This window comes from Xiphophorus maculatus, chromosome 18 (genome assembly GCF_002775205.1).
Source record: "Xiphophorus maculatus strain JP 163 A chromosome 18, X_maculatus-5.0-male, whole genome shotgun sequence".
In the NCBI taxonomy this organism is placed as follows: domain Eukaryota; kingdom Metazoa; phylum Chordata; class Actinopteri; order Cyprinodontiformes; family Poeciliidae; genus Xiphophorus; species Xiphophorus maculatus.
In genome coordinates, this window is record NC_036460.1 from 177,831 (window position 1) to 189,418 (window position 11,588).

The 11,588-nt window shown below is 46.6% G+C and overlaps 1 protein-coding gene across 4 annotated transcripts; it reads right to left on the reverse strand.

The window, feature by feature from the left end:
• Window positions 1-368: 368 nt before the first annotated feature.
• LOC102223410 (arf-GAP with coiled-coil, ANK repeat and PH domain-containing protein 2-like) lies at window positions 369-11,581 on the reverse strand. Of its 4 annotated transcripts, none has more exons than XM_023350782.1 (22): window positions 11,413-11,581; window positions 11,205-11,274; window positions 11,006-11,063; window positions 10,733-10,852; window positions 10,596-10,649; window positions 10,466-10,524; window positions 10,169-10,352; window positions 10,047-10,091; window positions 9,866-9,961; window positions 9,720-9,794; window positions 8,795-8,898; window positions 8,196-8,247; window positions 5,646-5,746; window positions 5,239-5,529; window positions 5,094-5,163; window positions 4,830-4,924; window positions 4,681-4,757; window positions 3,977-4,185; window positions 3,785-3,894; window positions 3,529-3,639; window positions 1,129-1,190; window positions 369-857 (listed from the first exon to the last, which is right to left on the reverse strand). In XM_023350782.1, the coding sequence occupies exons 2-22, from the start codon at window positions 11,255-11,257 to the stop codon at window positions 709-711; spliced, it is 2,175 nt and encodes a 724-aa protein (XP_023206550.1). In that variant the 5' UTR covers window positions 11,258-11,274; window positions 11,413-11,581; the 3' UTR covers window positions 369-708. The 4 variants fall into 4 exon arrangements, with proteins under 4 accessions (XP_023206550.1, XP_023206549.1, XP_023206551.1 ...); XM_023350781.1 differs by having other exon boundaries at window positions 11,205-11,292; XM_023350783.1 differs by having other exon boundaries at window positions 3,977-4,116; window positions 11,205-11,581.
• Window positions 11,582-11,588: the final 7 nt, after the last annotated feature.

Consider the following 11,588-nt stretch of genomic DNA (forward strand, 5'->3'; position numbering starts at 1 on the left):
GTCATTAATGGGCTTCTGTCCAGAAAGTTTAATATTCCCAGAACTGAAGATTTTATCATGTAAACTAAATCCTAAGAAAACACAGTGTTCAACATGTAATACAGGGAGAACAAAGAGACAGGAGCTAGCTTCTCATTTAGTGGTTAAGCTAACTTTGAAAGCATTAGCCCACTAGCATTAGCACATAGCATTAGCCCACTAGCTAGCTTTTCCTGGATAAATTCTAAATTGTTAAATTAACTGGTTGATGATGAGTTCAATGTCTGTAAAAGTGTCAGAGTGAGACCTCTTGTGTATTCTGCAGCTTGGTTATGAAAGCGAACCGGTTCTGATCCGAGGCGGGAAGGAAACAGAGGAACACAAACAGCTTCTGGACCCGTTCAGAACCGGTTCTGACTTTATTCACCAGGAAATGTTTCTGACATTCTGGATTCTCATGATTAACAACAAGATGAACAATCGGGTTAGTGTTGATCTCCTTCCAGAGCCAGAACCTCCTGGACCCAACCGTGAATCCTCCAGGCCGGTTCTGGTTCTGGTGAAATGATCTGAACCATTCACAGTGATAAAAGCCCGACTCCTAAAGAAACAGAGAACTGGGAACCCGGTGGCTCCGGATCAGAACCGACAGCTGAACTCTCTGATAATCTTCATCCTAGTTGGTTTGGTCCAAAGTCTCTAAAAACGTTGCCATGGTAACCTGGAGGGTCAGCAGCGGCTGCTCTTATGTCCCCCTCCTTCATCCTCCTCCTCTTCCTCGCCTCCTCGGCTGAAATGCCTCCTGCTGAGCCTCTCCGGGTCGTTGGACGCCATGTCGCTGAAATCCCTGAAGATGTCCTGGAACGTCTCGTCGTCACCTGGGAGACACACCAGGAACGCTGCTTAACGAGGTCATGAGCTAACGAGGCAATTAAATAATGAGGCTCTTAACGAAGCAATATCTTAACGAGGTAACGAGATGTTAACAAGTTAACGTGGCACTGAGTGAAACAGGTAATGAGTTAAGTTGGTAAGTTGATGAGGGAATTATGTGACAAAACAATTACTTAACGAGGTGATTGTTTAATGAGACAATTAGTTAACAATATCAATTAAGAAGGAAAGCTTCTCCTTAACGAGGCGACTGACCTGTGGTGCTGAAGACTCCCTCTGAATCTCTCATCTCCTCGTTCATCCGGGCCATTCGCAGCCTGAAACACATCCAGCTCAGACCCATCAGAACCCAACCACCAGAACCGACCCCAGTTTACGTGTGTGTATCCCTTTAAGAGCTCAGGAATCAGGTGATTGGTTCTTGTAATTTGTAGCTGCCAATGGCAGAAGAAATGTTTAGTGAATATTCATCATCAGACTGGAAATGTTTCTCATTATTGAGTTTATATTCAGGACTTTGTTCATATCTGCAGCATAAAAATGGACGTTTGGTCATTTCAGAGTTCAGAGTCAGTCACATGTGGTGAGATTCATGGTGAGGCTCTGACTTAACCATAATCAGATTTACAAATATCGACGCCTGCATGTTATTGTTTACATATGGAGATTTCACGCATGCGGACAAAGCTGGAGGCAAAAAGACGTTTCCATGCATCCACAGCCGCGTAGAGTAATTCAGTTTATTCTATGAAACTTGGAAATGAAGGTGTTATTAATTAATGCTATGCTCCACAGCAAAAGGAAAAGCCCATTTCTTCTCTGAATCGGCCAACCTACACTCAGACTCGTTACCATAGCAACTGACAACAATACCACTTTATGTTTCAGGATTCAACAAGGAAAAACATTCAAATAATTTCAAAGATCAGAACATTCAGTCTGTGGCAGTAGAATGGTTTTAGACTTAATGATTATTTATGATTATTAATAAGTATATTATAGCTGCTTTTAGCTAATCTAACAGTCTGTGGTTTATGTTTCTTTTCTGCTTTCTTTACAGTCATATGGAAAAGTTTGGGACCCTATTAAGCCATTTCATTTGGGAAGTCCAATAACTGATGGACACAGTTGATATTTCAGTATTATTGGACTAACGGAAAATGGGCAATATGCCTCAAAACTAAATCTGACAGGTGCAGAAATTTGGGAACCCTTACCATTTTATTGATTTGAATACTTAAATACTTATCACCTATTTACTGAAACACAAAATTGGTTTGGTAACCTGATCAAGCTTTGAGCTTCGTAGACAGGTGTATCCAATCATGAGAAAAGGGATTTAAGTTGGCCAATTGCAAGTTGTTCTCCATCTGAATGTCCTCTGAAGAGGGGCATCATGGGGACCTCGAAAACAAAGACTGTACAACATAATTGTTTAGGGGAAGGATGCAAAAAGTTGTCTCAGAGGTTTCAGCTGTCAGTTTCCACTGTGAGGAAGAGAGAAAGGAAATGGAAACCTCAGGGACAGTTCTTGTTAAGAAGTATCAAACCAAGAAAAATACCAGCGAGTCAGAGAAGAAGAATGCTGAGAACTATCAAGGAAAATTCACAGACCTCCAAAGACCTGCGGCATCACATTGCTGCAGACAGCGTCACTGTGCATCATTTCACAGAGCACTTTGCACAAGGAGCAGCTGTATGGGAGAGTGATGCGGCAGAAGTCTTTTCTCAATCACGCCACAATCAGAGTGGCTTGAGGTCTGCAAGCGACTCTGCTTTGGACAAGCCAGCTTCATTTTGGGATAAGGTGCAGAGGACTCATGAAACAAAGATTGAGTTGTTTGGTCATAAAAAAGGCGTCATGCACTCCAAGAAAAACTTGCTGCCCACCGTAAAATTTGGTGCAGGTCCCATCATGCTTTGGGGCTGTGTGGCCAATGCCAGCACTGGGAATCTTGTTAAAGTTGAGGGTCACATGGATTCCACTCAATATCAGAAGATTCTTGAGAATCATGTTCAAGAATCAGACAACGATCCAAAACGAGGCTCCAAATCTACTCAAGCATTCTCACACAGGACAAAAGTTCTGCAAAGGAAATCCGCCCCAGACCTGAAGATCACCGAACATCTGCAGGATGACTTGAAGCTGTTCGTGCTCAGCAACCATCAAACTTAACGCAGCTGGAATAGTTTTGCAAAGAGGAATGGTCAAAAACACTGTACATTATATAAATGAGCTAAATTATGGAAAATCAGGTCATATATTAAATATTAAATGTTTTTTAACCATTTTATTGGCGGCGTACAGACAGGAGGAACATGCCAGCGCAGGCTGCCGTTCGGTGGGATCGATCAGGAGGTCACTGGTCAGAATAAAGTGGTTGTGATGGTATGAATGGTGATGTGCTGCCCCCTGCTGGAGAAAACTGAAATGACTACCAGCTTCCGCTTCATTCATTTGTTCAGAAGTTCCTCCATGTCTGGCAGTGGCCAGCATCACAGAGCAGAACCGACCGACCGGGTCACAATCCAGAACCAGCAGAGATCCATCAGAACCAGCAGAGATCCATCAGAACCAGCTGAGATCCATCAGAACCAGCTGAGATCCATCAGAACCTGAAGATAAGATGTGATGAAGATGAAAGTGATACTCACAGAGTGACGATGTCAGCATTGGCGGTTTCCATGGCGATAGCCAGCGGGTCCTGCCCATTCTCGTCCACAGCGTACTGATTGGCTCCTCTCTTCAGCAGCAAACACACCTGACTGTGTGGACCAATCAAAGCGAGGCATGTTGGCTGTGAAGTGTGTGTTTCAGAGTGTATCGGTGTGTGTCTATCAGTGTGTGTGTATTTGTGTGTGTGTTTCTGTGAGTATGGGTGTGTGTATCAGTGTGTGCAAGTGCAGTTACCCCGTGTGTCCAGCGGTGGCAGCAGCGTGCAGCGCGCCGCGCCCCCTCAGGTCTCTGCGGTTGATGTTGGCTCCGTTCTGCAGCAGGAACTCGCAGGCCAGCAGCGACCCCTGCAGGCAGCAGATGGAAACGCAGCGTCACAGTCAGAAAGTTCGAATCGGTTCGACAGAAAAACGCCGGAACGTCTCTCACTCCGACCGCTGCTCCGATCAGCGCCGTCCGCCCCTCCTCCTCGGCGACGCCGCCGTTGACCTCCGCCCCTTCCGCCAGAGCCGTCGCCATGGAAACCAGGTCTCCGGCCACGGAGGCCTGGTAGAGTCGGAGCCCTGCCCCTTTTTGAGGCGATGCAGCAGAATCACAGGGAAACGTTAGCGATGCGCTGATGTTTTCACTTCCGTTATCTGAGGTTAAATATCGTCCGAAACCAGAAAACAAACATTTTGATTATTTTCAAACACAGACAGAAATATAATGAATTATACATTTATTTGACAACTCCACTACGGCTGAGATAAACATTTTATTTTGCTAAAGGATTTGAACTCTGGCAGCCCGCCAAGACGCCGCCCCCAGCACAAAGCATAGAGTTAGACTGAATAGATCCGTCCTCACTGGTCAGACACAGTGTCACCGACACTCAATGCAAAAAGTCTGACCTGCTGATTCCGAGGTTTTTTGTCTGAAATGTTGTGAACTAAAGCAGGAAAGTCTGAGTTGTAGCCGTGACCTGGTGGGCCGGGCTGTCGGTCCAACAGCGGCTTTTAGATCTTCACTGAGGAAGATACCGTCGGCTTCATGTAAATATCTGCCCATCACCAAAACTCAGGAACTCGACGCCGATAAATCGGAGCACCTCCACAGATGTTAATATCAGATGGGTTTTTCAGTGGACATACCGGCTCTGCCTGCAGGGCGGCGCTGGACGAACCTCTTCTCCACGTATTTGTCCCGGATCCACGCCTCCCGCTCGGACCTGCGGCACAGAGCAGCGGCTCGCATCAGAACCAGCGGAAACGGCACAGACCCTGCAGCAGAACCGGCTCACCTGAGGCTGTCGGGTCGGGGCTTGACCCGGCCGTCCTCAGAAGATCTGGCCTCATAGATGGCGTTCACCACGTCGTTTCCCAGAACACACAGGAGCTGGAAAACAGGAAGTTCCTGGAGGTTCGTTCATGTTTCTCTGTGTGAGCGGCTTACGGTTTCAACATAACAACGTCGCTCATCGCCATCAGAACCGGCAAGTTTAACATCCAGCAAAATTCACTGCTGATTCTCTCTGAGCATTATTGCCGTTGGCAGCTTTCCGTACCTTCAGCTGCTCCGCCTCCCAGGAGTCCAGGGTCAGGGACCGCACCTTGGACAGGTGGACGCCCAGGCTCCTGGGACACAGAGACACAGAAACTCAGAACCGCCAAAAGAACCCGGCTACATCAGAACCCAGCGCTCCGGCTCACCTGTGGATCCCGGAGCACTCGATGCACACGGTGGCTCCCAGGTTGACGGCGGCCCAGCGCGGCTCCGGCTCGCCGCAGTCGCAGCACCTCTGGTTCCCGGGGCCCCCGAGGGCCACAGCCAGAGCCGCTGGCCTCTGGGGGGGCGTGGCCGGCAGAGGGGCGGGGTCTCCGGCGCTCGGGAGGACGAGGCGGGCGTCGCCACGCTCCCGGTACGCCAGGTCAATGCTGCCCTGCAGCGCCGCGAGCCACGCCTGCTGCAGCGGCTCCGAGTCGGCCTGCAGGGCGCAGCACCTGACACACACACACACACACACACACACACACACACACACACACACACACACACACAGTGCATGAGCGGCGCCTGTGGTACCATGCTGCCGCAGGTGCCGCAGGCGGCGTCTTACTTCTGGACGGACAGCAGCTCGAAGCAGAAGCGGCGGTCCAGATGCTCCGCAGGCTTCACGGCGCACAGCCGAAGATCCTCAAACAGGACGGCAGCATCATCCTGAGGGGACACAGGTGACATCATCAGTGACATCACCAACAACAGTCGCCATGACTCTGAAACAGGCTTTCTGTTGTCATGGTTATATCCAGTTAGTCCAGTTTAAAGGGATCCACGACTAGTTATTAAAATAGACCTTGTTGGGAAATATTTATCTTAGATGTAAAAACAGTACTGTAGGTTATTTAGCCTTCATAAATTTTAATAAAATATTTTCACAGGAATGTCACCATGTTGTTCACGCTGCAATGCGTTCTGGGTAAATGACGTGCAATGGTCCAACTGCCGGGCTCCTCCAGCCAAAACAGTGATGAGTAACATTATTAAGCCTTTTTAATTTGAACCGGAGAGAATTGAAATGGATCAGAACTAGAAATAACAAGAGGTGATGATGAGGAGGAGCAGACAGAGGAAGAGGAAGAGTTGGCCGTAGCAGCTGCTGCTGCCTTCAGGTTCATAATGAAACAATGAATGAGACTCGGTAATTACTTCTGTAGCTCTGAGTCCAGTTAGGCAACAGCGGTTTAGGGTCTGAACTTCGTTCGGTGTTAGTAGTGGTTTCACATTCAGTACCGGTGTTCTACATCCGCTAGCATTTCCAGTAGTAATAGCTCCGTTAGCGCTGCTTGTCTTTGATTCTCCCAGTGTCTGCAGCGCTGTGTCCGGTTCGGCATCAGCTGTGCTGGGTAGAGTCTGGTAGGGGTGCTAACACCGACCCGGACCTCCATGGGTCCGGTCAGATCGGTGATGTCAGTACCCAGACAGTGTAGCTCCTGTCCAGCTCTGCGCGGCATTTATTTTTAGCTCGCTAAGGTAATGGTCGTTGGTTCTGCTGGTATAAATGGCTTAAAGTGCTGTGGAGAAATGTCCAGGGTCCAGATTGGGCCCTTCGTTGTTGTTCCTCTCCGGCTCTCGCACTGCGCTCTCCTTTCTCTCGTGGGAAATTATCCAGATTCGTCTCCATTTTTTTTATTTATGTATTTTTTATCACAGCTGATAGTGACACAGTGTGGCATTATCTAAAGTTAAACCAGTAAAATCCAATATGATAAACAACTACTGGGGTAAAGTTAGCCTTCCTGTGTTTACTCTAGACTCCAGTACAGATTGGACCTGATGACGTCATCAACCCATCGGTGAAGAAATGGCGACCTCCATGGGTGAAAAATGTAACAAAAGATGTGCATTTATGAAGTATTTATGAGTTTTGGCGTATCACAAACAGCTTTTCTTTAAGTAATAGGAAAATTGCAACATATTTAGGTCAACATGTTCAACTAGTCCTGGATCCTTTTAAAAATGGAAAACATTTCAGAAACAAGGAAGTTCAAAACGTTTTACATCATAAAATCTCAAACACTTAATTCTGTCAAATGTCATCAATTCATCAAGCAAATACACATCAAATATGTTGATCAATAATCCATATATTATAAATCACACCGGGTGGATTTCTAGTCTTGATTTAAAGGGGCAGTTCTACGTGTTTTCCAACCATTTAGAGACATTTTATAGCATAATCTAGTAACTATGTTACCTTCAGTTCTTATTAAAACACTGTATATGTCAAATATGACTGAAAAGAAATTTTACTTCCTGATTTAATGCCTTGAAATTGGGCCTCTGTCTCTTTAAGAAGCTCCTGCTCTTTCTGAAGCTCCGCCTCCAGGAAGTCGTTCCAACATGGCTCCTCTATTAACCCTTTAAGGTTTTTACCAGCGTTGCTCTGAGCAGCAGCTCCTCTAAGGAGCTCAGCAGTTCCACCAGCTGTTTGCTAACTGCTGCTGTCTGAGTATGGGAGGAGCTATGCCTCAAAGGCGGGGCTACGTCCACCCAGGCGTTTTGAACAGCTGAATGGTTGCCATGGAGATTAAAACTGACTTTGTAACTGTCTTAATGCGTCTCTGAAGGTTTCTCAGGTTTCCAGCTGTAAGAACTGCAGATGTTCTGACTCTGGATGTAGAACCGCCTCCGGTTCTGAATGAAACTCCAGAATCCGGATCCCATCAGAACCCAAACCTAAATGTGTCAGAGAACAGACTCACCATGGAGCCGCCGCTTGCTGCCTTAACGCGCCGTCTTCCTGGAACAGGAACGGGTCACATGACCGACAGAGAGCCGCCGGATTGGCTGAACGATTTCACAGAATCTCCTGATTTAGCTGAACATTTATGATTGGAGGAGCTAAACTCTGGACTCTGGATTTGAAAAAAGCGGATTCTGGATTTCTGGAGGTGAGTGAATCAGCAGCAGTAATTTACGGATCAGAACATTTTCCAGGATTCATGAGGAGATCAGATTCTCAGTTTGATCAGCTTCATTGGGTCAAAGTTTGTGAATCATAAATAATGTAAATGTACAGGAAATGAAACTGAGGACGACTTTAGAAAGGAATCAGGAGACGATCTGCTGGAGGTGAGCGATTCCTGGGAGCAGCGGAGGATCTTACCTTGTGGGACTTTCTGTAGATCAGCTGATTGTCTCTGATGGAGAACCAGCACCTGAAGCAGAGGAAACATGCCAGAGGGCCTCAGCAACTTCTGCACAAATTTACCTTCGAACTAAATGTCCAGTTAGTTTAGCTAGCAAACTAAAAACTAAATAAAAATTTGACATAAATACATATTTAGATAAATAATTAACTACAGTATTTAGTTTGAAGATAATCTTTTAGCTTACTAACTAAATAGTCAACTTTCATCAAAATAGCTACCATTAGAAATTAAATATTTAAGATTTTTGTTTAGCTTGCTAACTACGCATTCAGGCTCTGACACCAAATAATTAGCTAAATATTTAGCTTCTTCAAGCTAAATATCTACCTTCAAACTAACTAAATAATTTTCTGATATTTAGTTTGATGATAATCATTTAGCTTCCTAAATAAATATTTAGCTTCATACTAAATACTTAGTTTTCTAAATATTTAGAGTTTTAAACTAAATAACATGATGAAAAATGACTGTGAAAGATGAATCCCAGTGTTTCCTCTTATGAAATTATTGGTGTTAATTTTGACTTTCCAAACGGCGGCCCCTGTCACCGTACCTCTTCCAGGTCTTGGATTTCCTCCTGGACCGTTTGAACAAGTAACCCTGGATGATGTCACCGCTGTCGGGACACGAGCTGACCATCAGCTCGCCCGAAGCGTCCTGAGGAAACATCGACAGCGTCACTTCCTGCTGACCATTCACATCTTAAAAGTAAACGACCAAAAACACGGAGAAGCAGTGGGAACGCCGGATACAGAGATCTCATTTTGTGGTGCTAATGTAGAAATATTTGCAATATATTTTCCTCATTAAACTGCAGATGGAAACATACTGGCTACATCTCCATCTGACTTTCATGCAAATTTTGAGTTTAAAATCTCACAAAAACATAAAAAAACGAAAAAGAAAATATGAAAACATGTATTTGGCCAATCAGAGTGTGATGTCATCAGATGTTGATGCTACACATGGCTATAACAAACAGGAAGTAGCAGTTGCTAACAGGACGTAGCAAATGTTAACAGGAAGTAGTGGATGCTAACTAGCATAGAGCCTGAGAGCTGTTCCTTCGCAACTGGAGGTTTCTGAGAGTTTGGTGCCTCTGGTAAGGCGCAGACCCACCAGTAGATGGGAACGTTCGCTACGTCAGAAAATGTGTTTCCTCTTTGAGGAAACTGAGGAAGTTATTTTGAATGTTGCCTTCCCATGAACCCTTTCTGATGCAAGTTAAAAAAAGAAGTTGACGGAAACACGACACCTGAAGAAAACGGTGAGGAAAGAATCCAAGTGTCTAAAATTTTGTTACTCGCCACACTGAGGCAGCAGAAGGAAGAAATACCGCCACCCGCTGGTGGGAGTCATTTCGGTTCAGTTTTCCTGCTTCAGTTTAATCATCAGGATTCAGTGAAATATTGGGATCTGTAGCTGTGTCTGATGCCGAAACGGACCGGACCGGACCCAGATGGGAGGCGGCTCCTTACCCGCTGCTGCACCAGCAGGTGTCGGTTCTCCAGCTCCTTCCTCTTGGCGGCGCAGGCGGCAGAAAGCTGAGACAGCTGAGGAACAAATATCAGGTCAGATAATCCAACAGGGGTCACCAGAGAGGTCAGAGATCAAAGGTCAGAACCTGAGCTCCCATGGTCTTCATGCTGGGCTCCAGGTCTCTGAGCAGGTCGAAGCCTTGGTGAAAGAAGGTGAACTGGGCGTGGACGAAGGAGAACACCTGAGAAACCGGATTGTTAACGCAGCTCACAAAAACAACAAAACGAATAAAGTTTTTTATCCAAAATGTTGCAGAAACGACTCACAGAGTTCAAGACGTCGATGTTCTGTTGGGTTTTAAAGGTGTTGAGCTGGAAGAGAATCAGAACCAAAGTTTAAAGAACCTAAATGTCAGCTCGGTTCCGCCCTCCGGTCCGGAACCTACTACCTGTAGGCAGTAATCCAGGGCAAAGTGTTGGTAGCACTTCCGGGTGGCGAGCAGCAGGTGGCTCGCCCGCTCCGCATCGGCCGCCTTGTGGCGCGACACCTGGGCGTTCTTCGCCGCCGCCGTCTCCAGATCCTCTCCGATCCGAACGAACTCCTTCCTGGTGTCGGCTAGCTGCGGCTGGAACCTGGGAGGAACAAAGAGCAGGACCGGATCAGGACCTGGATCAGGACCGATGATGACTGAGTCAAGATCAGCTTGGAACCGGATCAGGATCCTACTGGATGAGGAGTGACTCACTGTGAGCAGAGGCTGGAGAGCTGCTGGATGATGGCTCTCTGCATCTGGTCCAGCAGCATCTGAGAAGCAGAGGTCAGAGGTCAGCCAGACAGTTCCAGCTGCCAGAGAAGAAGACAACAGGAGGACTCACGGTGTGGAAGCTCAGCATCTCCTGCAGACCCTGCTGGAACTGGTTCAGGCAGCTCTGTGGAGCAGGAAACAGGAAGTCACATACAGGAAACCGTCCCAACTAATCAGACCAGCGGCGATGGCGCCGCAACTTCTCACCATCATCACCGACTCCTTCTTCTGATACAACAGGAGCTCAGCCAAACCGCTCAGGAAGAGCTGATTGGCTGCGTTGTACGCTTGTCCCGCCTCCACCATCTTCCCGCACAGCTTCATCACCTGATTGGTCAGAGAGAGTGAGCAGAGAGACTGTCCATCCAGCAGCAGGTGAAGGTTTAATGTTGGAAAAGTTAACAAGGCGTGTTTTAAATACACTGACAGCAGGTCAGGTGACCAGAATGAGGAAAAACCAGATTTAAACCAGAGCTTTACCTTATCCAGATGAGTCTCCAGCAGGGAAACATCTGCCTCAAACTGATCCAGAGTTAGCCTGAAGAAATAAAACAAACCATCATCAGGGTAACCTGGAATCCCTTTCCAGGATGTTTCTTCAGCTGATAGTCGGTATAATCATTAACAGCTAAATTAGTCTCTTATTTATTCATAACCTCTGAATAAAAATAGAACTTACCTGAACTCAGGTGAGTCCTTGATGCATTCCTCAAAGTCTAAAAGGGATTCCATGACGTCACACAGGATCCCTGGTAACGTCACCGAGTCTTAATAAAGTTTATTCAACATCCTAACCGTTAGTTAGCAGTTAGCCTGTTAGCTCCGTTGCAGAATCCGCTAACTTCCGGTGATACGTGTCTTTAAAATGACACCCTGTGGACACAAACCTGCACGGAGCCTACGGCAGAGCCCGGTCCGATCCGCATACCAGCTCGGTTCGGATAAAACTGAAGATATGTCGTGTTTCTGTTGTTTTATTCCCCTGACAGCTGTCTCCGTTTTACTGTCAGATAATAACCCGGTTTTGTTGGCGTCGGTTCAACAGGAGAAAGCGACACCCAGA